The sequence below is a fragment of the Marmota flaviventris genome, chromosome 17 (assembly GCF_047511675.1).
Source record: "Marmota flaviventris isolate mMarFla1 chromosome 17, mMarFla1.hap1, whole genome shotgun sequence".
Taxonomy (NCBI): Eukaryota; Metazoa; Chordata; class Mammalia; order Rodentia; family Sciuridae; genus Marmota; species Marmota flaviventris.
Window position 1 is genome coordinate 64,743,799 of NC_092514.1, and position 26,379 is coordinate 64,770,177.

General features: G+C 40.6%; 1 protein-coding gene across 1 annotated transcript; it reads right to left on the bottom strand.

Moving 5' to 3' along the window:
• Nucleotides 1-15,593: 15,593 nt before the first annotated feature.
• Kpna2 (karyopherin subunit alpha 2) lies at nucleotides 15,594-26,142 on the bottom strand. The gene is made up of 11 exons (XM_027946295.2): nucleotides 26,020-26,142; nucleotides 24,610-24,706; nucleotides 24,331-24,468; nucleotides 20,830-20,918; nucleotides 19,859-20,127; nucleotides 19,507-19,601; nucleotides 19,147-19,410; nucleotides 18,570-18,803; nucleotides 17,675-17,857; nucleotides 16,213-16,362; nucleotides 15,594-15,944 (listed from the first exon to the last, which is right to left on the bottom strand). Exons 2-11 carry the CDS (start codon nucleotides 24,682-24,684, stop codon nucleotides 15,852-15,854), a joined length of 1,590 nt encoding a protein of 529 aa, XP_027802096.1. The 5' UTR covers nucleotides 24,685-24,706; nucleotides 26,020-26,142; the 3' UTR covers nucleotides 15,594-15,851.
• Nucleotides 26,143-26,379: the final 237 nt, after the last annotated feature.

A 26,379-nucleotide genomic window follows, 5' to 3' on the forward strand; every position in this document is an offset into this window, starting at 1 on the left:
TCTTGGATTATGAATTGAATTTGGTTGTTACAGTTTGCATTGCTTTTCCCCCAAAAAAGATACGTGGTCCTAGTAACCCCTGCTACTTACCATGTGACCTTATCTCAAAATAGGATCTTAACAGAGACAATCAAGTTAAAATGAGGCCATTTGAAGTGGGCACTAGTCCAATATGATTGGCGTCCTTATAGGAAGGGAAATGTGGACAGTGGGAAGTTATGTGAAGAGACACGGGGCAGAGATGGCCATGACAAGCCAAGGAGAGAGGCCTGGGAGGGACCTGTCCCTCATGGCCCTCAGACGTCTGGCACCTTGAGTCCAGACCCGTAAGACAGCATGTTCCTGCAGTTTCGTGTGCCCCGCTTGTTGCTGTCAGCCCTTCTTATTTGATTAACAAATAACCCATGGCCACAGCCCAGCCACCCAGGGAAAGAGCTCAGCCTGCTGCCCTGAGAGTGGACTCTAGGCCTCTCTGGCTTTCCAAGTGGCCCAGCTCCAGTTAAATGAGATCTGGTAGACTTTCTCCTTTTTTTTTTTTTTTTTTCTTTTCTTTTCTTTTCATTCTCTGGTGCCAGGGATGAACCCAGAGCACTCACACTAGGTGAGTGCTCCCCACTGAGCCAGCCCAAACCCCTGCTTTCTCTTTTTAAACGCCTGCCAGGGGGATGGGGTAGGCCCGTGCCCAGTGCTGGGCCCAGAGTGAACAAGATGTGGATCAAGGGAGGACAGATGGACATCTTCCCCTCAGGGAAGAAGTGGACACAGTGTGGGGACAGCAGCAGCAGGAGGAGGTCAGAGGGAGAGGAGGGAGGGGCTCCGTGGGGTGTCCAGGAGGCTTCCTCTGTGAGTTGAAGGAGTCCCAGGTCTTCTCAAGAGAATACCATTTTTAAGTTTGCAAAAGGAAAGGTTGGAATTAAACCTTTCAGCCTCTTTCCATGAGCAGCACGTCCCCCAGGCTGCCTCTGGCTCGAGCCCAGGGTCTCCCTGGCAGTTGGGCCTCAAGGAGGCTGGAAATAAAGAGCCTCTCTGAATAAGCGCTGTCAGAGGAGCAGGACTGCCTCCTCGAGGTCACTTCAGGACAATCAGGACCTCCGAGCTCTGGGGCGCTGCAAGTGGTTCCCTCTCTGGAGACACCCGACTCCTGACACCCGACTGCCTGGAGCCCATGATGCAGGGAGAGGTGTGTCTTCACCAGGGGCCTCAGGAGAGTGTCACCAGCCCAGAGGCATCCAAGGGTACTGACCCTGGAACCCCACGAGGCTCAGTCTGCTGCCCTGAGAGTCGATTCTAGAGCTGAATGGGCCAGACGGTCATGAATAGAAGACCCAAGACTAATCGTGGACACTGGTCAACCCTGAATCCCTTGGGACCTTTAAACCAGGGTTTTCAACCTCCACGCTGTTGACGTTTTGAACCAGATAGGTCTCTACTATGCACTACGAGATGTTTAGCAGCTGTCCCTGACCCACTAGTAGACAGTAATGTCCCCCTTCCTGGATGTGACAACCAAAAATGTCTCCACATTTTATCCAATGTTCCATTGGGAGGCAGGGTGTGAGTAAACTTTGCCTTGCTTTAGATAAAAGACTTTTATTTATTAACGATTACCTGAAATCTAACCAAAGGCCTAAATGACCCAGATAAAAATGCCAGTAGCTGAGGCCCCCCCGAAGCAAACCACGGAGGCAATTAATTACGTCTTGCTTAGCCTGCTCCTTCCTTGCAGTTTTGATTGCATTAGGCAGTTCGTTTCCCTTCCTCTCCACTGCTTGAATTGTTGCTGTGCAGGGCAAAAACAGCGGCTGGTCCACCTCAGAGCTGGCTGCATTTCAATAACGGCCCAGAGGATTCTCATGGGGCTTTCCAGGCTTAATGAGCTCCGATTTGTAAAGTTCCTTAGGAAGCGCAGGCCAGGATGCGATGGGAAGTCCAAGTTACCAGGATTCTCGCCACACTCTTAAAAAGAACATTCCCGCATTTCAAAAAAAGGCTGGTGGGGCCAGAAAGGAGCTGAAGGAGTGGGTCTGTGAATGGCAGAGGTTCTCGTGAACTGCATTTGAGACCGTAAAGAAAGAGAGGAATGCTTTCCAACTTTCTGGCCCTCCTCCTATTCTCTAGAGCAGGAAATTATTTAAAGTATTTCCTGAACAGCTGAAGTATGTCAGAAACCTGCTTGCATTTTCTACATTATCTCCAGGAAATGGACACTGAAGAATTTCTTTGCAACAAGAAACTATTTGAGCTCTGTCGCCCATTTTTACCTGAAAGGCACAGTCACCGGCAAACTGTGGGAACTGGAGAGCCATTCTCGGATCATTTTGATGGCAAACTCCGTGTTGTAAATGACACACCGTGGAAGAGAAGAGAATTCTTCTTGAATATACGTATATAAAAAATATACTGTTTTTTAATCTGTAAATGCACACTAGCATATATTTAGAGAGAGGAAGAGACAGAGACAGAGAAACAGAAAATGAAGAACTCTCTTTGCTAGGTCATTTAGCAATGTCAGTAAGAGCTTGCGAGTTATCTAGTTACTCTCACTTAATCTTTGGGTGGGGTAAAAATGAGGTCAACCTCTTCTGTGTTAGGCAGAATTCTAGAACATGCTACAAAAGTAAACTGCTTGGCCACCTCCCACCTCTAGAGATCTGTTTTCTCCACAGCCTGCCCATAAATCTCCCGGTGTGGGAATTGGGAAGCATCGTGCCCCAGCGAGCCAAGTTTGAACCTCCCAAGCCAATCTGGGTTGGGGTGTTGGTGAGGTCACAGGACTGAGAACCACCTGGGAGCCAGCTGTGACTTGGGCTGGCAAATTCCTCAGGTCTTCTATGAGAAGAGCAAGTAAGATCACCACTGCAGAAATACCAAAAAAAGACAATCGTTACCTCTGGAGGAAAAGAACAAGGCCCACAGAGGGGCCAGTTCCTGAAGAGAATGACACATCTGACTGTGCTGGTGAAGGCCAGGTCTGCTCTGAGCTGCCTAACCACAGTTATGAACCATTTCTTCTGCAGCAGCAGAGCGTGGATCAGCACTTGGGAAGTGTGTGACTTCCCTCTTTGAGACCTGGCTGTCAGGAGTCAGATGAGCACAGTTGTTATTGCCCACTCGCTAGGGCCCGAGGGAAACCAAACTGGAAGCCAAGAACTCGAGGCCAGTGGAGAAGTGCAAATCCCTGTTGTATGCTCTTCCTGGGGACAAAGGCACCCCAGGGTTTTTCGTGTTTCCTCATGATTTTGGATGAATGTCTGTGTTGGTCAGCTTTCCACCACCGTAAGAACATACCTGAGATAATTATAAAGAGAAAAGCTTGGTGTGGGATGTGGCTCAGGGGTAGAGCAATTACTCAGCATGTGTGAGGTTCTGGGTTCTATCCCCAGCACTGGGGGGTGGGGGGGCAGCTTTATTTTGGATCACAGTTTTAGAGTTTCCAGTCCATAATCAGGGACTTTTAGGCCTCTTTTAGGCAATGGCAGGGAACATGTGACAGAGAAAACTGCTCAGCTCATGGGCAGAAAGCAAAAGGTGAAGGAGCCAAAGTTCAACAATTCCCTTTGAGGACATGCTCCCAATGACTTGTTAGGCCCACTTCCTAAGGGTTCCACTATCTCCCAGTGGTACTACCCTGGGGACCAAGAATAGTTCTTTAACTTCAACATGTGGACCTCCAGGGGACATTCAAGGTCCAAACTACAAGAATGTCGACAAAACGCCATCTTTCTTGCATGCGTGCGTGTGTGTGTGTGTGTGTGTGTGTGTATTGTAGGGATTGAACTCAGGCTTCACACATGCTAGGAAAGCACTCTAGCACTGAGCTATACCTCATCCCCACAAATCCCATCACACACACACACACACACACACACACACACACACACGTAATCTCAGGGGCTTGGAAGGCAGAGGCAGGAGGATCATGAGTTCAAAGCCAGCCTCAGTAAAAGCAAGGCACTAAGCAACTCAGTGAGACCCTGTCTCTAAATAAATTACCAAATAGGGCTGGGGATGTGGCTCAGTGGCTGAGTGCCTCTGAATTCAATCCCTGGTACTCCCACTAAAACCCAAAAGCTACATTGGGCTGGGGATGTGACTTAGTGTGAGGCCCTGGGTACTAAAGAAAAAAAAAAAGTTACAAGGAAGAAAAAGGAGGGGGAGGGGAGGCACAGGGGAGAGGTGGAAAAGGGAGGAGGGAAGGGAGGGGAAAACTTCAAGTTTACTAAATTAATGTCTGCTCCAAGTGATCGAGACATAACTTGAGAGGATGGACAGGAAAGGGGGGGTGAATGTCATTGATCCCCTTAAACTTTGGTGTAAGGCAAAGGGTTAAAAAAAGTTCTCTATTTCTACACGTTTTTCTACATTTTTGGAGCTGCCTTCTGTATACACCTTGACTCTTTATTAATTTTAAATTAAGTCAAAGTCTTTGTACTCATCCACTCCTTCCTCATAATCCCCCTTTTTATGGACAAGCTTCCAATATTTCTGCCTAATCTGTTCAAGTTCCAAACATTAAAACTTCTTCAGACTAGAAAATATGGCTTTGTTGTTGCCACCTCAAAAGTGCAACTCATCCACAAAGCTTCGTAACACTAGAAGAGGCTTCTGATTTATTCTGACAGATCTCAATCATCATCAGTTGGACTTGGGCTGTGCAGGTGACTGTTCTCATGGCCAATGAGGAGTCAGGTGAGGAAGTGCTCCAATTACTCTGTCCAATAGAATTTCAAGAAAGGGAAACAGTGGATTCAGAAAGAACAAGGAGCTGTCACTGGGATATCTGGATCTTTTTTGGTGGGGTGGGTACCAGGGATTGAACTCAGAGGCCCTTAAGAACTAAGCCATATCCCCAGCCCTATTTTGTTTATTTAGAGACAGGGTCTCACTGAGTTGCTTAGCACCTTACTGTTGCTGAGGCTGGCTTTGAACTCACCATCCTCCTGCACCACTGGGATTACAGGCAAGTACCACCATTTGACTGTCACTGGGATATCTGTAAAAGATTAAAACTGATTCTTGGATTTGGGGGGCCTTCTTTGGGCTGGTTCTGTTGTTCAGAAAACCATGTCAAGCTTAATGCCTAAAGGCTGAAAAACATTCAACGTTTGGGTAGAATCCTAGCATTGAGTATACTCAACAGGCCATCATGATGATAGTGTGAGTTTTTTGTTTGTTTGTTTTGCATTGTTGGAAATCAAACACAGGGCCTCAAGCATGTTAGGGCAAGTGTTTTATATCTGAGCAAAACACTAGCCCCTTGTATTGATTTTAACATGTGATTGACAAACTAGTAATAAATTAGTAATAAACTCAGCCTAGTGGATAAATACATGAAAATAGGGGTCTATGGAAGAACTAAATATTTTCTGATAAAGGACTGGGAATATCTGTAGCACTTATCTGGGATATTTATATCATGTAGTCATTCGTATCTGCTCTGTTTACACCAGGAGTTGTGTCCTTTAACAGCCTAAATGTGACCCATGGACCTACGGAAGAAACAGAATTTTGGGCTGGGGATGTGGCTCAAGCGGTAGCGTGCTTGCCTGGCATGCGTGCGGCCCAGGTTCGATCCTCAGCACCACATACAAATAAAGATGTTGTGTCCACCGAAAACTAAAAAACAAATATTAAAATTCTCTCTCTCTTTAATAAAAAAAAAAAAAAACAGAATTTGAACTCGGGCAGACATAGCTCCTTCATTTCTTGTTTTTGCTGTGCGAGCGATGGTTGGCAGGCAAACACTCTACCACTAAGATACAGCCTCCTGCCTTCTAAATACTAGTCCATTCCAAGGCACCACACCACCTCCCAGGACTCGGATGGGGAAAGACATTTATGACCGTGTGAAGCCTGGGAGGAATGCATGAACGGATCGGTTTAAGAGGGTTTGGTGTGCACAACTCCTACACAGTGTTATGAAACTCTCCCAAATATTTAGGAGGAACTGGGTGTGGAGAGACACCAGAATTATGCTTTCAAACTATGCCAACAACATGCCATTTAACATACAAATGCTCAAAATTAAATTATACTTCTGCCTTCATCAGACCCTACTTGATAGCTTGGGTGTTTTTTGTCATCTTTATGAGCTGAGGTTATGAAACTAAAATCAGTGATGTTGCTAAAACACTTCACTCACACTGCCCTTTGGTGGGAGGGGGTTGCTGCATGATTTGGCCAGGTTTTGTCCATCACAATTAGGTCAACAGCCCAATTTCAAAAGAAAGCACCATTAATGACATGTTTCAAGGGCTTTCCAAATTCAGTCAGCAGGGTTTTGGCCAACTCCTCCCAGGGCGGAGGGAGGTAAATAGCCAGCTACACTTCCCTTAATGGCCTTCTGAACGTGGTCCTCCATCTCACAAGGTTTCCAACTGCCCATACAAACAAAATTGGAGGTTTTGCTCCTACTGCTAATAGCAGGATGGAAAGGAACACATCCCTTGGTGAACAATATTTTGATTTGAGTTAACTTGATTCTATTTAAAGAGAGAGAGAGAGAGAGAGAGCGCTGAAGCAAATAGCCTTTTGACAATGAAGATTTACAATTACAAGAAAGTATCCCAAGTTTTCAACTCATTCAAGTAATGATGCAGTTACAGAAATGTTGAGGGTAAAGGGGGGAAAATCAACATTAGGAAAGTTTATTTCACTTTGTCCAAAAACTAGTCATGGAGCTTGATACTAAAACAAAGACGCAAAAGTTCTTTAACAACTTAAAGAACCAATACTTTCTAAAACGCTTAACTCTGATATTCCATTTTTTCTTTCTCTTTTCTTTTCTTTCTTTTATTTATTTATTTTTTATTTTAAATTAATTAATTAATTAATTAATTTTTTTTTTTTTTGCAGTGTGAATGATTAAAGCCAGGGCCTTGGGCAAGCTAAGAAAGCATTGAACCACTGAGCTACACCCGCAGCCCAATAGCTAATCTTTTTGTAATAGTTACCCTTCAAAGATTATTGCAACACCCAAAGTAAGTGTTAGCAATTTTAACAGTGATAGGCGCTTCATACAATTAGAAGTGTTACTTCTCAAACTTACCTACTATAGTGCAGAAATGAAAGTTATAGGCAAAGATCTATCATTTATTCAAGTACTCAATGAGATTTGAAACTGCTAGGGAAAAAAAAAAGATTTGGTGCATCAATAAATTAGCCATGAAAAACGGAAAAGTCGGTGGCTATCTAGTACATTGTCACTCTATAAAATGAAGTTGTGCAGATGCCACAGATGCCACTGCCATGCCCTGTGGTCTCTTATCTGGGCACAGCCTGTGCTATCTCGGTTGTGAATTCCAACGCTACCTCCCTCTGTGGTCGCCACCACTGAACTGGAAGTCTCCTGTTAACCAACCTCTGCCTCCAGGGCTACCGCCATTGCTGCTGCCTCTGATTCCACCGCTGCCAGCCTGAGGTTGCCAGGAGGTCTTCTTTCTGGGCGCTGCTGCCACAGAAGAAACCCCTGCCCCAGATGCAACTGAAGCCTCACTGCTGCTGACCCGCCTCCTGCGCCAACAACCACCGCCACTACCGCTGCTATGAAGGCCTATAGGGCTGCTTCAGGGGAGACTCCAGGTTTGGTTGTATGTGGCTGCATCCATTTTGGGACATCAGCCAGGGCCTGGGGCCTGGGTGCCAGCAGGTTTACTACCACGGAGCCTCTGTCTGGGGACTCCAGCTGGGACCTGCAGGTGCAGTGTGGGGGTGCCTGCAGGTTTGGAGGAGCCTGGGGTCTTTCTGCTGAGAGTGCTGGTGACCCTTGTCTTGCTGCTGCATCTCAGGGTTACTCCTTTGCATGAGTGGGTCCCTGGTGGTCTCTCTGCAAGTAGGAGCAGCATTGAGACCTTGGGACTGCAGCGTGGCTGACCCTGAGGTAACTGAGGCCCAGATCAGTGGGATAGAGATTGGGTTTGCGAGGGCTGATCTGGGTTTGGTGATCCTGAGAGATGTCAGAGTCAGGGCTAAGAATCTGTTGAAAACTGATAGAGACAATTCGACTTTGCAGCAAGATTTTTTTTTTTTAATTTATTTTTAGGTATAGGTGGACACAATATCTTTATTTTATTTTTATGTGGTGCTGAAGATCAAAACCAGGGCCTTACACATGCTAGGCAAGCGCTCTACCTCTGAGCCACAACCCCAGCCCGGCAAGATTTATTCTATTTTTTGATTCACTAATCTCTCTACCATATTTGGAACAGGATGTTTTTCAAGCATCAGTGGGTAGAGGACAATGATATTTGAATGGTGTTTTGCATTTTTGTTGTATTCTTATGTCTTTAATTTTTTCTCTTTCTTCATATCCTTCCTCTCTTCTATTTTCTTTCCAACTCTTCTCCAACCAACAGCCAATCTCTGTCAGCTCCTCTTCCACTCTTCCTGTGAATTTTTACATCTAGCTTTTCTCTTCCTCCCTCGCAAATATTGCGTACTATACTACCTCTGTTCTCTCATCCACCATTTGAAATTGTAAATCGTTTTAACAAATTGTTTGTACTATAGATAGTTATTGAACTCATCATTTTGGTTCAATGTGAGAAAGCAGTAGACACCATAGTGGGAGCTATTAGGTTGGAGGCTATATATTGTATACACTGGGTGCTGTTGATATTGGTCTTACCAGTAAAGTAGAAGTGCTGGAAACTTTCAGGGACACTATAGGTCTACAGGGTAGAATTTATCCTGCCTTAGATCCATACTTTTAGATGGGAAAACACACTAACAACATGAAAAAACAAGGGAATAAAGTGCCCCAAACAAACCAAGACGCTTCACCAACAGAAACCACTGATAACACAGTAGAAAATGTCCAAGAGGGGCTTGGGATGTGGCTCAAGTGGTAACGTGCTCGCCTGGCATGTGTGAGGCACTGGGTTCGATCCTCAGCACCACATAAAAATAAAATAAAGATATTGTGTTCACCTAAAAAACTAAACATTAAAAAAAATGTCCAACAAGGAGTTCAGATTGTATATAGCTAAATTGATATGAAAAATAAAGGATAGTATAAGGAGTGAAATCAAAGAAAAAATACAGGAAATGAAAGACCATTTCAGTAGAGTTAGAGATTGTGAAAAAAAAAAATCCTTGAAATGAAGGAATCAGTGAACCAAATTATAAATTCAATAGAAAGCATCACCAACAGACTAGACCAATTGGAAGACAGAACCTCAGACAATGAAGACAAAATATATAATCTTGAAAGTAGAGTTGAACATGCAGAGAAGATGGTAACAAACCATGAACAGAACATCCAAGAATTATGGAATAACATGAAAAGATCAAATTTAAGAGTTATCGGAAGAGATAAAGGAGCAGAGATACAAACCAAAGGAATGCACAATCTTTTCAATGATATCATAGCAGAAAAATTCCCAAACCTAAAGAATGGAATGGAAAATCAAATACAAGAGGCTTACAGGACCCCAAATGTACAAAATTATGGCAGACCCACACCAAGACACATTATAATTGAAAGAACAATCAAGGCTTGCCATCGGAGAAAATGCCCCTTTATTGAGGAACAGCTCTGCATATTTATAGAGCCGGGGGTGGTTTAACAGTTATGATAGTTTAATTGTTGAAGGGTTTGACAGTTGGCATGGGGTGCTTTCTGATTGGTGGGTAAGGATCATGTGAGCCAGCAGGGCTAGTCTGATTGGTGGGTAAGGATCATGTGAGCCAGCAGGGCTAGTCTGATTGGTGGGTAAGGATCATGTGAGCCAGCAGGACGATTGGACGGCTCTTCTTGGGGGATGGGGAAGTCTGTCTTTGGAGCCAGGGCAACTCCCAACAATAATGAGAATGACTAACACAGAGAATAAAGATAAAATCTTAAAGGCTGTGAGAGAAAAAAAATCAAATTATGTATAAGGGGTAACCAGTTTGGATCTAAACTGATTTCTCAACAAAGCTAGGATGTTCTGAAATAATATATTTCAAGCTCTGAAAGAAAACAGATGCCAACCAAGAATTTTATATCCAGCAAAATTAAGTTTCATATTTGAAGATGAAATTAAAACATTCTTTGAGAAACAAAAATTAAAAGAATTCACAACTAGAAAACCTACACTACAGAGCATTCTCAACAAAATATTCCATGACGATGAAATGAAAACCAGCAAAGAGAGGATCTACACTAAAGGGACATTCAACCAAATGATAAAACTAAGACAAATTAAAAAAACAGAAATAAATCAAAATGACAGGGAATACAAGTCGTATCTCAATAATAACCTTGAATGTTAATGGCCTAAACTCATCAATCAAAAGACAGATTGGAAGATTGGATTAAAAAGCAAGACCCAACAATATGCTGTCTTGAAGAGACTCACCTCATGAGCAAAGACATCCACAGGCTGAAGGTGAAAGGATGGGGAAAAACTTATCACTCATATGGACTGCATAAACAAGCAGGGGTTTCCATCCTCATCTCAGATAAAGTAGACTTCAAACCAAATTTAACCAGAAGAGACAAAGAAGAACATTTCAGACTTCTAAAGTAGATATAAGCAGGACATAACAATTATAAATATTTATGCCCCAAACAATCGAGCATCTATGTACATCAAAAAAATCCTTCTCAATTTCAAGAGTCAGGGCTGGGGATGTGGCTCAAGCAGTAGCGCGCTCGCCTGGCATGCATGCGGCCCGGGTTCGATCCTCAGCACCACATACAAACAAAGATGTCGTCCGCCGAAAACTAAAATAAATAAATAAATAAAATTCTCTCTCTCTCTCTCTCTCTCTCTCTCTCTCTTTGAAAAAAAATTTTTTTTCAAGAGTCAAATAGGCCACAATATAATAATACTAGGTGACTTTAACACACCTCTCTCACTATGGACAGATCTTCCAAACAAAAACTAAATAAGGAAACTATAGAACTAAATAATACAATCAATAATTTAGACTTAACAGACATATATAGAATATTTCATCCATCCACAAGCACATATACTTTCTTCTCAGCAGCACATGGATCCTTCTCTAAAATAGACCATATCTTATGCCACAAAGCAACTCTATACAAAAAAACAGAGATAATACCTTGCATTCTATCAGACCTCAATAAAATAAAATTAGGAATCAATGATAAAATAAAAAAGAAGCTACCGTAACAAATAGAGACTAAAAAAATACACGACTGAATGATGAATGGATAGTAGAAAAATTAAGGATGAAATAAAAAAAATTGTTAGAGGTGAATGAGAACACTGATACAACATGTCAAAATCTGTGGGACACTATGAAGGCAGTACCAAGAGGAAAGATTACTGTGTTGAGTGCATTCATTAAAAAAATTAAAAGTCAACAAATAAATGACCTAACACTACATCTCAAAGTCCTAGTAAAAGAAGAACAAATCAACACCAAAAGCAGTAGAAGACAGGAAATAATTAAAATCAGAGCTGAAATCAAAGAAATCGAAACAAAAGAAAAAATGACAAAACAGAAAGTTGGTTTTTGAAAAAATATATAAAATAGGTAAACCCATGGCATGCTAACGAAGAGAAAAAACTCAAATTACTAAAATACAAGATGAAGAAGGAAATATCACAATGGAAAAAACTGAAATAAAGAAGATAATTAGAAACTATTTTGAAAATTTATTCTATAATAAAATAGAAAATAACGAAGACATTGATAAATTTCTAGAGACATCTGACCTACCCAAACTGAATGAGGAGGTCATACATGATTTAAACAGATCAATTTTAAGTAATGAAATAGAAGACACCATAAAAAGCCTACTAACCAAGAAAAGGCCAGGACCAGATAGATTCTCAGTCAAGTTCTACAAGACTTTCAAAGAAGAATTAACACAAATACTCTTCAAAGTATTCCATGAAATAGAAAAGAAGGGAAACCTTCCAAACTCATTTTCTATGAGGATAATATTACCCTGATACCAAAACCAGACAAAGACACATCAAGGAAAGAAAACCAATATCCCTGATGAACATAGATGTAAAAATTCTCAATAAAATTCTGGCAAATCACATAAAAAAATTATTAAAAAGGTAGTGCACCATGATCAAGTGGGTTCATACCAGGGATGCAGGGTTGGTTCAACATACAGAAATCAACAAATGTTAATTCATCATATTAATAGAATTAAAAACAAGAATCTTATGATCATCTCAATAGATGTAGAAAAGGGGCTGGGGTTGTGGCTTAGCAGTAGAGTGCTCACCTAGCACCGGCGAGGCCCTGGGTTCAATCCACAGCATCACATAAAAATAAATGAATAGATGTAGAAAAAGCATTTGGCAAAATATAGCACCCTTCATGTTCAAAACACTAGAAAAACTAAGGATAGTAGGAACATACCTCAACATTGTAAAAGCTATATATGCTAAATCCAAGGCCAGCATAATTCTAAATGGAGAAAAATTGAAAACATTCCCACTAAAAACTGGAGCAAGACAAGGAAGTCTTCTTTCACTACTTCTATTCAACATCATCCTTGAAAATCTAGCCAGATCAATTAGACAAAAGAAAGAAATTAAAGGGAAACAGATAGATAAAGAAGAACTCATACTATCACTATTTGCTAAGGACATGATTCTGTATCTAGAAGATCCAAAAAATTCCACCAGAAGATATCTAGAATAATTGCATTCAGCAAAGTAGCAGGATATAAAATCAACACCTATAAATCAAATGCATTCCTATACATCAGCAATGAATCCACTGAAAGAGAAATTAGGAAAACTACTCCATTCACAATAGCCTCAAAAAAAAAAAAAAAAAAACCCTTAGGAATCAATCTAACAAAATAGATAAAAGACCTCTACAATGAAAACCACAGAAAAAAACCCTCAGAAGATAGAAAGATATCCCATGCTCCTGGATAGGCAGAATTAATATTGTCAATGGGCATACTACCAAAAGCATTATACAGATTTAATGCAATTTCTATTAAAATCCCAATAACATTTTTCATAGAAATAGAAAAAGCAGTTGTGAAGTTTATTTGGAAAAATCAGACCCAGAATAGATAAAGCAATCCTTAGCAAGAAAAATGAAGCAGGAGGCACAACAATACCAGACCTTAAAGTATACTACAGAGCTATAGTAACAAAAATAGCATGGTATTGGCACCAAAATAGACTTGTAGACTAATGGTACAGAATAGACACACAGAGACAAACCCACATAAATACGGTTATCTCATACTAGATAAGGGTGCCAAAGACATTCACAAATGGTGCTGGCAAAACTGGAAATCCATATGTAGCAAAAAAGAAATTAAACATCTATCTCTCACCCTGCACAAAAAATCAACTCAAAGTGGATCAAAGACACTAGAACAGAGACCCTGCACCTAATAGAAGAAAAAAATAGGCCCAAATCTTCACCACGTTGGCCTAGGATCTGACTTCCTTAACAAGATTCCTAAAGCACAAGAAGTAAAATCAAGAATCAATAAATGGGATGGATTCAAATTAAAAAGCTTCTACCCAGCAAAGGAAACAATCAATAACATGAGGAGAGAGCCTATAGATTGGGAGAAAATCTTTACCACATGCACCTGTGATAAAGCATAAAGAACTCAAAAAACTTAACACCAAAAAAACAAATAACCCAATCAATAAATGGGCTAAGGAACTGAACAGACACTTCTCAAAAGAAGAAATACAATTGATCAACAATTAGAGAAATGCAAATCAAAACTACTCACTTTAGTCAGAATGGCAATCAAGAATACAGGCAATGTTGGGAAGGATGTAGGGAAAATGGTACAAATAGATTGCTGGTGGGACTGCAAATTGGTGCAACCACTATGGGAAACAGTATGGAGATTTCTCAGAAAACTTGGAATGGAACCACCATTTGACCCAGCTACCCCACTCCTTGGTTTATACCCAAAGGACTTAAAATCAATGTTTATAGAAGCTCAATTCACAATAGCTAGACTATGGAACCAACCAAGGTGTCCCTCAATAGATGAATTGATAAAGAAAATGTGGTATATATGCTCAATGGAATATTACTCATAGTGAAATTATGGCATTTGCCAGTAAATGGTTGGAGTTGGAGAATATCATGCTAAGTGAAACAAGCCAATCCCACAAAACCAAAGGCCAAATGTCTTCTGTAATGTGGATGCTAATTCACAATAAAGCAGGGGGCACTAGGGAAGGATAGCGTTACCTTAGATTAGGTAGAGGGAAGTGATGGGAGGAGAGGGAAGAGGATGTGGGCATAGGAAAGAGAGTAGAATGAAACAGACATTATTATTGTATGTATCTATGTGACTACATGACCAATATAATTCTGTAACATGTACACTTGGAAAAATGAGAAATTCTATCCCATTTGTATATATCAAAGTGCATAAATGCATTCTGCTGTCATCTACAACTAATTAAAACAAATTATTTTAAATTCCTAAAAAAAAAATTGTTATGTAGTCATTCTCAAAGATACAAAACTTGGCCCACAGATGAGTTAAATGAAAACATCCCTGCTTCTATGGATTTCAAACAACTCCAAGGAAACTAAATGTTAAGAATTTTATCTAAAATATGGAATGTATTTTTGGAAATTAGCTATCTCCTGTCCATGACCTCACCATTAAGTCATGCGTTTAACAAATCCAGACCTTACACTTATCAGTGTGTCTACTGGACTAGTCCTTCTGAAGTTATTAAGCTCCTCTGTCTTAAAGCAGAAACCTGGAGTGTCCTAGTTTACATTACCTTTTCTCAAGTTGAAGATCCAGCTTCTAGGAAAGGACTCAGGTTGGGGAAAGGAAGGAGGGAAGTGAGTAGTAGGTAGGAAGGTAGAGCCAAGGTTTCTCCTCCCTTTGGGAATCTTCGTACAGAAAAACCTGAAAATGACCCAGGGCTCCAAACATGTAACATGGATGTTTAGTGTTCCATGTTGGGAACTTGGCTGTGGAAAGTATTTTAAATACGCATTAGCCAGTGTCCTTTAGCTTTGTACCCTAACAAGATAAGTCTTAAACATTCTGTTCCATTGAAAGACTTTTAAAAACCCTGTTATCTGAAAAAGGCAAAATGATATTTATGTGTGTATCAGTGAACTAGGGGGGGAATATTCTCGCGTAGTCAAGAGAAGGTATATGGAAATCTGTTGCAGTGTACTACTAGCGACAAAAATACTATATTCAGTTCTTTACTGACTACAGTAGCCCTACAGGTCATAAATCACTTTTTTGTTACACTCACATCCCCACCTCTACCACCATGGGTTCCATGGGAAAAGCAGTTGTCAGTGCTTCACATTTCAGCAGTGGAGACTTGGCTTATCTTGGCCACCAATCTAATGAGCAGAAAACTGATCACAGTACTTAAAAACTGGGAGGCCAAGGAAGGAAGATCACAAGTTCTAGACTAGCCTTAGGAACCATTAGGACCAAAAGGGGAAGAATCCTAGACCAAAGCCAGGAGGCTCAAAATCTGGCAGGAACAATCGGGTATATCTTTGATGACATCACAAACCTGACATCAAGTGATGCCTGCAACCAGGAATCACCTCTGGTTAGTTACATCGGTTAGCTTAGGTTACTCTTCATTTACAATTAAGAGTCTAAACTTATAAAGCACACACAGGCATGGTGAAGTAAAGAAAAGGGTGGAATTTAATCTTTATTTACAGGACACTGTAAGATATGAAATTCCACATAGAAATAAGAAACCCATTTAGAGGACAAGTTTCATACAGTATGTACAGTTTGGAACTGTTCAAGTATAGTTTTGTTGTAAAAAGTGCTACAATAACAAACCACATTTAAAAAGAGCTCTTAGTAGAGAAATAGTAAGACAAACTTATACCGAACATAGTACACAACAAACTTTATGCCTCAGCTGTACAGCCTAGAAGTTAAAGGTCCCTGGAGTCCCATCCTGAACTTGAAAGGTATAGCCTTCAGAGGTAGTTTCTGGCACAACATTTTGATCTTCTTCTTCCTGAAAATGTTAAAAAAACAACAATACTATAAACAACAAACATGGCACACTTCTAAGCAATAGCTTGTCTAAAAGTCTGCACTTATTCTTTTGTTCGTTTTTGTGGTGCTGGGGATTGAACCCAGGGGTGCTCTGCCACTGAGCTACATCCCCAGCCCTTTTCATTTGTATTTTGAGGCAGGGTTTCACTAAGTTGCCCAGGCTTGCCTTGAACTTGTAATCCTTCTGCCTCAGCCTCCTAAGGATCCTCCTAAGGATCAGTACTTACCTCTACTGAAAAATACTTCTCAATCAAGTTTAAGGAGGCCTTGTACACAGACTCATTTTCATGGTTCTGTAGAGCTTCAATTTTGTCCAAGCCTCCACATTCTTCAATCATTATACTCAATTTCTCAGTTTCACCTAGTTTCTCAGCAGCCTAAAAAAAATTCAAAGTTTACTGGCCTATACTCTTGAATGTTGTTTCAATGCCAAAAACAATATCCATATTTTCATACTAATATGTAGCAGACAGAAATAACCCCTTAACAGTTGCTTCAACAACACTGTGATAGTTTTATGTCCATTTTACACTTTCTGGAAATTTTCAAGGTGATCAGATCTCTTAGCCTACTACTGATTGTAGCTGTCAGCCACAGAGATCTTAGAGATCTTAGATTGCAACTTTTTCCGTACATCAAAATCACATGGGCAATTACTAAAGCAATACCACATTCGAGTTCAATCAGTCTGCACTAGAAACAGAAATATTCCTCTGTAAAAACACCCTAGATAATCTCAAAGTGTAGTGAAGGTAAAGAATCACTGTCTATGGACAAACATGGCTTATCATGGATGTGCTAAAAACAGATTTCTCTGATAGGAATATTTGTGGTATGGAGTTTAGGGTGGTTACTAGGGATTGAACTCAGGGGTGCTCTACTAGTGAGCTATAATCCTGGCCCCTTTTTAAAATTTGAGTGTCTCATCAAGTTGTCCAAGCTGGCCTCAAACTTGCGATCCTCCTGCCTCAGCCTCCCAAGTAGCTGGGATTATGGGTAGGGCATATCACATCAGGCAAAGTTAAATTTCTTTCAAAAGTCCTCAATTTTAGGAGATAAATAAATATACACATGACATAACTGATTTGCTTCAAAATAATTTTGGAATTTTAGATGAGTGATTAGGAACATTGGCCACATACTGATGAATTGTTTACATGCAGAGACTGGAACACTAGCATTCCTTGTTCCAGACTTCACTCTATATGTAAAAATATCCAGAATCAGAAGTATAGAAGTTAATGAGTAGCACTTAACTACCATCAATTACTATGACAAAGTGCCAGCTGCTGGAATGCTTGGTTGAATTAGAGATGGAATCAAAAGAAAAATATTAGATAAATAAATCATTCAAATTTGATTTCACCAAAATGTGGTATGGATAATCTCCCCCGAAGAACCTGACTTTAAGACAAATACATCATCCTTTTCCCATCTCCTTGTTCTATGGTGGTGCACATGTATAGTATAGTCCTAGCTACTCAAAGGATAAAGCAGGAGAATGGCTTAAGCCTAGGAATTAAAGAGTAGCATTGGCTAGACACCCCATCTCTTCAAAAAAGAGAATGTGGCTCACATCAACAGGCTTTCTGTGGCCTACTGAGTATACTTAGCTGCCCCCACCAAGTCTAAAAGTAAAATGATCATGACAAAACAAACTCAAACAAATACCACCTTGTTAGAACTTACCTGAAAGATATTTGAAATGGCATCCAGAATAACCAGAATAATTTTGCTATCTTTCGCAGTTAAGAGGTTCATCAATGGTTCTATTATGCCACAATGAACAAGATATACGATCTGTTCAACTGTCCCACCGCTTGTATAATTGGTCACAGCCCATACAGCTTCCTTCTGTGTCTTAAAATCTGCCTGATAAACATAAAAAAACAGTTTTGCTTCAGAAAAGTCAAAAGAAATAAGATATCACAAAAACAATGCCTAAAACTACCCAACTGGTTCTATCCAACCTTGAGTGAAAAGGGTTAATGGCTATTGCTGTGGGGCTGGGGTTGTAGCTCAGTGGTAGAGCACTTGCCTAGCATGTGTGAGGCACTGGGTTCAATCCTTACCACTACATAAAAATATATAAGTAAAATTAAAGGTATTACATCCATCCACAACTAAAAAATAAATTAAAAAAAAGAGAGAGAGAGAATCTTGCTGGGCCTCGTGGTACAGGACTGGGATTCCAGTAACCTGAGAGACTGAGGCAGGAGGATCACAAGTTAAAGGCCAGCCTCAGCAACTTAATAGAGCCTATCTCCCCAGGAAAAAAAAATAAAAATAAAAAAAAAAATAAAGGAGCTGGGGCAAAGCATCTCTGGGTTCAAATCCTAGTACTGGAAAGAAAAAAAAAAAAATCTTACCAAGCAAGCCTGCCTATAAATACCAACAGTTATCTGATTAAATCCTAAGATTTTGGAGCTTAGGTTGTGGCTCAATGGTAGAGCACTTGCCTAGCATGTGTGAGGCACCGGATGGATTCTCAGCACCACATATAAATAAATGAACAAAATAAAGATCCATCAATATCCAAAAGTATATTAAATAAATAAATAAATAAATCCTAAGATTTTGCTACCTTAGAGAGAACACCAACGAGGAATGGGACTAATCCATGATTGACAACTTGCTGTATCTGGTCCTGCCGGCCAGCTGTGATGTTTGACATTGTCCACGTAGCTTCCTTCTGAATATTAGTTTTGGGGTTAGTCAGCAGGCTGGGAAAGACAGCAAGTGCACCTGCATCTATCACAACCTGAGTTTGTTCATCTGTTCCAGTCACAATATTCCCTATGGCTCGGAGAGCAGGAGTCTGAAAAGAAAGAAAGAAAGAAAAAAATTCCGATGGTTACTTTTTACTTTTTCCAATATTGTTCAAAAGTTCTCTATCCCGGGGCTGGGGTTTGGCTCAATGGTAGAGTGCTCACCTAGCATACACGAGGCACTGGGTTCGATCCTCAGCACCACATAAATGTAAAATAAAGATACTGTGTCCATCTAAAACTTAAGAATAAATATTAAAAAAAAAAAAAGTTCTCTATCCTAAAAGTTTTGACAAGCAAGAGTCCCATCATTGCCTGAAAATAAATAATATTTCAATATTATCAATCAGTTATCCTCCTTACTTATATGCTCTAATCTAATGATTAACTTACCACAATTGGCAATTCAGAAGCTCCCAGAAGCTTCACAAGTTGGGGCACAACTCCTGTTTTCACAACCATTTCAATGCGTTCATTTGGACCATCAGTAAGGTAGGAAATAGCCCAGCAGGTATCTGCTAATACTTCTGGATCATCATGATGCAGAAGGCGAACTAAAGTGGGAAGAATTTGCTCAACAGCATCTAATGGGGGTGCAGGATTCTTGTTGCGACAAAGATTTGAAAGTGTCCAGGTAAGATTACGTAAGTAACCACACTGAGGGAAAAGAAAAAAGTAATGAGGGCCTGTCTTGAAAGGCAGGAGAAATCAGAATAAAAATGCAAGTAGCTTTACTTAATGTTAGTAACTTACTGCTAAAGTTGACATATCAGGAACTGCAAGAAGAGCCAACAATGGGTCCACTGCACCATATTTAATAACCAAGTCTCGGAAAACAGAACCATCACCTGAAAACGAAAGCAAGATTAATCACATCTGCAGGTCCAGCACCATCAACACTCAGTGACTGAATACATCCTCAGAAACTCCCTAACTTACTTAGATGCCTCTCTGGTGCCTTTTTTAGATGCCTCTCTCATCCCTAATAAGGGCCAGAAGCAAGATCAAAACTTGACACACAAGTCACTATAACTTGTAACACAGCCCTTCTCCCACCTCATTATGATTAGATATATTCAGTCAAAAAAATTTTAAGTGGAAGTACCTGCAATGTTTCCTAGAGCCCATACAGCTTGTTCACTGATGTGAGCATGGGGAGATGCCAAGAGAGAAATAAACGCTGGGATAGCACCTCCATCCACCACTGCCTTGGTCTGTTCTGATGTCCCAGAAGCAATGTTAGTGAGTGCCCAAGCAGACTCAAACTGAATAGGACTACAATCAGTTCTGCCTAAGAAGGACACAAATTTTGGAATCAAACCAGCCCGAATTATGTTATCTATGGGGGGCTGTTTTTCCCGAGAAAGCAATTTCCTAAGAGAAAAGAAAAAGAGAAACAAAAGTTAAAGGTGATTAACAGAAGACACTTGTGTGAAAAAACAATTTAAAATGGAATTTGAGCATTTAGAACTTTAGACAATCTTTTAAACAAGCACTACCTGCTGAGCACTACATACTGAAGACAACCAGGAACATAACAAGCTGAAGAGATGACATATGGTGCTACATATGTGGTACAGCTAAATACCTTTATTCCAAAAATAAAAATATTTTTGCATCCTTGCAAAAAATTTGACTTGAAATGCTACTTGAACAGAATTTTTATATTTTTAAAGTACACCAAAAAGTTAACAGTAATTAATCACTGAAGGTGGAATTTTAAGGAATATAGAAAATTATAGTTAAAAGTATCACATACAGAAAAAAATAATTTTTCCAGTACTGGGGCTTGAACCCAGGGTGCTGTACCTCTGAGCTATAACTGCCCCCCCACAGTTCTTTTATTATTATTTTTTTTTACTTGAGACAGAGTCTCCAAGTTGCTGGGCTGGCCTAGAATTTGTGATTCTCCTGCCTCAGTCTCCTGAGGTGCTGGGATTATAGATGTGTGCCACCATACCTGGTTTTACCTTAGGAAAAATTTGAAATAAGCCTAAAGCTGTCCCCTTCCTGCCAAAAAATTCTAACAATTCTTAATATCTTAAGGTTGCCCGTACTAGAGAACATAAGACTTACCTAGCAGCTTGAGTAGCTTGGAGTTGGCTTTCCAAATTGTTGCTATTTATGCCTTTGACAATGTCATCAACAGACCAATTCACAGTGCCCTGAAAGAAAAAGGGAAATTTACAGATTATTTTAAGGCCAAATTTAAAAAATATAATCCATGCTTGCCATTGTTTAGACACTTAGATTTATAGTAAGTTACTAAAAGTTTGGCCCTACATTTAACTTTACCTGCTAAATATTAATTTTATATGTAAAACAGTTCTGAAATTTGTTGTTTCACTGGAGTCTCAAGTTATTTAAGCATTCTGTCAACAGTGTTGGCTGGGTGCCACTGCTGTCACTGGTAATCCCAGCGGCTCAGGAGGCTGAGGTCTTAAACAATTTAGTAAATCTCAAAATAAAAATTAAAAAAAAGGGTTGGGGATGTGGCTCAGCATCCCTGGATTCAATCCCAGGTACTAAAATCAAAAGTGCCCCTTTCTCTAGGAGCTCACAACTTAACAGTAAAAATATGACAAGAAGACAAATAAAATAAATGTTATAGGCCAGGCACAGTGGCACAGGCTCAGAAGGCTAAGACACGATGATCACAAGTTCAAAGCCAGTCTGAGCAACTTAGCAAGGACCTATGTCTAACTAAAATACAAAAAAAAAAAAGGCAGGAGTGGGGTAGGGAGGTGGCTCAGTGGTGAAATGCTCCTGAGTTCAAAATCTGATACCAAAAACTTAAATATTCCTAGACAGCATTCACTCAGTACTTTCTGCAAAAACAGTGCCTTAGGTTATTATAAGATGAAGGGATTTGAGTAATAGAATCCTAGAAAAGGCAGGCAGGAGTCAGGCATGGTGTTGCATGCCTATAACTGCAACTACTCAGCAGACTGAGGCAAGAGGATCACAAAGTGGAGACCAGCCTCAGCAACTTAGTGAGACCCTCAAAAATTTAAAAGGAGCAGGGCTGGGGCTTTAGCTCAGCCGCAGAGCACTTGCCTAGCATGCATGAGGCACTGGGTTTGATCCTCAGTACCACATACAAAGAAAACAAAGGCATGCTGTCCACCTAAAACTACAAAAAATATATATTTTTTTTAAATTTAAAAGGGGGGCTTGGGTTGTAGCTTAGTGGTAAAGCGCTTGCTTCTCATGAGTGAGGCCCTGGGCTCGATCTTAGTACCACATAAAAATAAATAAAGATATTGTGTCCATCTACAACTAGAAAAGAAGAATTAAAAAATAATTTAAAAGGAGCAGGGCATGGTGGCACACGCCTATAATAATAGCAGTTCAGGAGGCTGATGCAGGAGGATCCAGAGTTAAAAGCCAGCCTTAGCAAAAGTGAGGCACTAAGCAACTCAGTGAGACCCTGTCTCTAATGGGATGTGGGTCAGTGGTCCTGAGTTCAAGTGCAGGACAGTGTCCAGTATTTTTTAAGATGAAAGGGATATATCTGAAGATCTAACTGGATCTAATTTATTGAGGGCCTTTATAGAATATTGATTTTTAGCAGAGAGAGAACATGCCTAAAACAGTAACAGGCATCACTCAATGCTGGGGATAGTCTGAGAAATGTGTTGTTTGGTGATTTTTATCCATATACAAACATCATAGGGTGTACTTACACAAACCTGGAACGTACAGCCTACTATACTCTAGGCTGTATGGTACATAACTACTGCTCCTGGGCTATAAACCCATATAGCATGTTATTGTACTGAATACAACAGGCAATTCTAGCATAATTGCCAAATATTTGTGCATCCAGACATATTTAAATGTAAAAAAGGTACAAGAGAAAAGATTTTAAAAAGGTACAAGGCTCTTGACATGATGGAGCTTGCAGGACTAGAAGTTGTACTGGCTGAGCCAATGAGTGAATTCAAAGGTCTGACATTAAACTATATACTTCTGTACACTTAGGCTACTCTAAATTTATACAAAATGTTTCTTCAATAAATTAATAAATAATTAAACTTAGCTTCCTATAATTTATGAACATTTTGATTTTGTAAAATTTATCTTAAAATACAAAACACATTAGATATGCAATGCTTTTTATTTATCCTCATTTTATTAGCTTTTTTCCATTTTGAACTTTACGTACTTTTTTAAATTAAAAACTAAGATATGAGTATACACATCAGCCTAGGCCTGTACAGGGTCAGCACTACATGTATTACTGTCTTCCACCTCCCCATCTCAGCCCACATAGGTCCACTGGAGCGGTATTGTACATGAAGCTGGCATTTCCTACGGTAACAGTGCCTTCTGGAACACTTCATGAAAGACCTGCCTCAAGTTTTTTTTTTTTTTGTACCAGGGATTGAACTCAGGGGCACTCGACCACTGAGCCACATCCCCAGCCCTATTTTGTATTTTATTTAGAGACAGGATCCCACCAAGTTGCTTAGCGCCTCAATTTTGCTGAGGCTGGCTTTGAACTTGATTCTCCTTCCTTAGCCTTGGGAGTCCACCATGCACAGCTCAAGCTCTTTTTAAGGAGGAGTCATTCTTTTCAGAAATGTGCCCATGTTGTTTTGCTTTTGATGTTTTTCATAAGAGGTTTACTTATAAGGAGAAAATGTACCATGAACATTCTCTAGTCATTTTCAGTAGTGGAGTCCATCTTTTTGATCCCCTCTCATACTGAGGACTGAACCCAGGGGCATTGAACTACATCCCCACACCCTTTTTTTTTGAGATAGGTTCGATAGGTTCTGGATAAGTTGGTTGCCCAAACCATCCCTGAACTTATAATCCTCCTGCTCAGACTCTCAAATAGCTGGGATTATAGGCAGGAACTCCAATGCTCAGCTTAAACATTTTAAGAAGCTTGTTGAGGTCTGCAAAAACTTCTGTTAAATCCTTCACTTCCTTAGAATTCTTTTTCTTTTCCTGCAGTTTTTCTTTTCTCTTATCTCTTCTTTAGCTATGCATTCCTGTTCCAGTTCCACATAATCCTATAGAAACACCATCATATTTGCAGTCTAGTTAAAGGAAACAGTGTGGCACACAACTGTAGTGTTGGAAAAATTTTAAGAAAAGAGTATATGACACAAAATAAAGGGAATAAGATAAATTTGGAAGTTACCATAAATATTTCAGGAAGAAAAAGATTTGAACACTGGTAATAAAGAAAACCAAAAAAAAAGAATAAAAACAGAAAACATAAAAAAATTCTGAATTAAGTTGCAAAGTGGTTAGTTCTGAACACAGTTAACACTAACACACCTAACACAGTTAGGTCAAGGTACCCAGCTAGTAGCCAGAAATGCAGAGAAACTGCAGGAAGGTCAGAATTCAAAAGAATTTGGAATCAGCTTCAGTAGATTATAGAGGATGAGTAGGAAAGAAGATATTCATAAGAATTGCTGATTGGGAGCAGAAAAAAATCTTCACTGATTTGATAGTAAAAACCATAATACTATGGAATATTACTACGTAAATTTCAAAGAAACATCCATATTGATTTTCTGGATTATGGTAATAATTCATGAACTATATTATATTTACCTGATTGTTGCGGTTTTCCTGTAGTGGTGAAGTCGCATCATCAGGAAAGGAGCTTACATTTCTCCTTTTCAGCATCTGGTCATCCTTCTTAGCTTTCCTCAGCTCCACATTAACTTCTATTCGGCGCCGCCTCATTTCCTTGAGAAAAGATAACAGATCGGTTCACCTATCACATCAATTTTTGTTGCCAAGTGAGGGCATTAAAAAAAAAAAATCCTTCTAAGTCTTAACCCCTTCTCATTTGACAAATACTACAGAAAAACAACAGAAGAGACTCACTGTACTGTCTTTTCCCTTGTTCTTGAATCTGTTAAGCCGGGCAGCTGGTGAATTAGCATTCTCATTGGTGGACATGGTATGAGACAAAGGGAGAAAGCTAAAAAAATGGGAGGAAAAAAAAATTCTGTTATTATTTTGCTTCGTCAATAAGAAAACCAAATAAGAATTATCAAGCAAAAATTGAATCCACCTCTACTCTAAGAAGGCACTTCAAGTTTCCAGCACTATGGATGTGGTTTTAATCAAAAAAGAATTATCCCTGCCTCTCTAAAAGGAAACTATGCATCAGAAATATAATCCACGCCATATAAATTTAAAATTTCCAGTAAGCACATAAAAACAAAAAGAAACAAGCAAAATTAATTTTAATATTTTAACAACATATCCAAAATATTACTTAACATGGAATCAATATTAAAAATTGAGATATTTTACTTTTTTTTACACATTTTGGAAATCCTATATGTATTTCACATAGCACACAGTGTGTCTTACACAGCATACCGCATATTTCAATTCTAACTATCACTTTTTAAGTGCTCAGTAGCCACAAGTTCTGCTCGCCACCTCATTGGACAGTGTAGATATACTCTAAAGTCCATTAGTTAATGGAACACAAAGTAGGGGAACACAGTTGACTTACAGTAAAAACCTATGTCCTTGGAAGGCCTCTGAAGGCGCTCCCTGCCCTACTGTCTTTTAAAATGATCAAAGTAAGCCCAGTGTCCACACTAGTTAAATAAAAATCGCTTCATCTTGCCAACACTGGAAACTTGTGACATTGGGCTGCAGCATCTTCAGCATCTTGCACACATTTTCATTTCCAAAGATTTCCAGTGAATGTATCCAATCAGGATGACATCAATTGTGCGTCAGACTCAAAGACACCTAAAACCATACTCCAAAAGATGACAAGTCAAAGCCCTCCTTACAATCTGCTGTCTTTAATTCCATTATGCTCGTCCACGGTGCTGTGACACCGTGACACAGCCTACCTAGGGCCTATGTGTTGGAGAGATCTCTCTCCAACTGCCACCTTCATCCTCATCTTTAGCCTCTGAGCCCTGTGTCTTCAACCCCTTCAAGGGGGACCTACAGCGGGGAATGGGTGAGAGGCCAGGGCCACCTTGACACCCCGGGACATTCGCCCTCGGTCCTGTCTCCTGGATTCCCTGGGCCGCGACGCGCTAGGGCTTCCGCTGCGGTTTGCAGCGCCTAGATCCCTAGAGCCCGAACCCCGCATTGCGAAATTAACCCGCCTGATCAACGACCGACGCCCCAAGGCCGCGTCAACCTGGGAGGCCAAGGCCAGGCCCAGATAAAACCCCAGGCCTCCCTTCCGCCATCCGCAAGGCCAGGGTGGCCCGCTGGAAGCCGTTCGCTCGACCCGGCTGTGGCCTGAGTCTGTACCTGCACAGCGGGCTCAGGCTTCCACAAGAGGCGGTGCGGGGCTTACAGGTTGCGGATCGGCTGCCCTCCAAACGTCCACCGCGGCTCAGCCCAGAGACGGTGTGCCTCGTGCAGCCGGCCGGCGCGATTTAAATTTCCCGGTGACTCCGCACTCCGATTGGCTGGTTCGAGCCTAAGCTATGCACCCATTGGTGGATTTGAAAAACACGTTAGGCGGGGAGGTGGGGGGGAACAGACCGCTAAAAAGAAGGGGAGGACAACCTCGCGAGATGAGGGAGTGGCCGGGCGATCCCAGAGCGCTTTGCAGGCTGGAGTGGGCAAACTCCAGGTCCCGGCGTGCAGCGCGAAGGGGCGGTTCCC

Excerpts from the sequence above, each read along its gene's own strand:
- Kpna2 (XM_027946295.2), bottom strand. The coding sequence starts at position 24,684 with ATGTCCACCAATGAGAATGCTAATTCACCAGCTGCCCGGCTTAACAGA. Across the intron at positions 24,469-24,609 it reads ACAAGGGAAAAGACAGTACA|GAAATGAGGCGGCGCCGAAT; the intron begins GTGAGTCTCTTC and ends TCTTTTCTCAAG. Across the intron at positions 19,411-19,506 it reads CTGATATGTCAACTTTAGCA|TGTGGTTACTTACGTAATCT; the intron begins GTAAGTTACTAA and ends CTTTTCCCTCAG.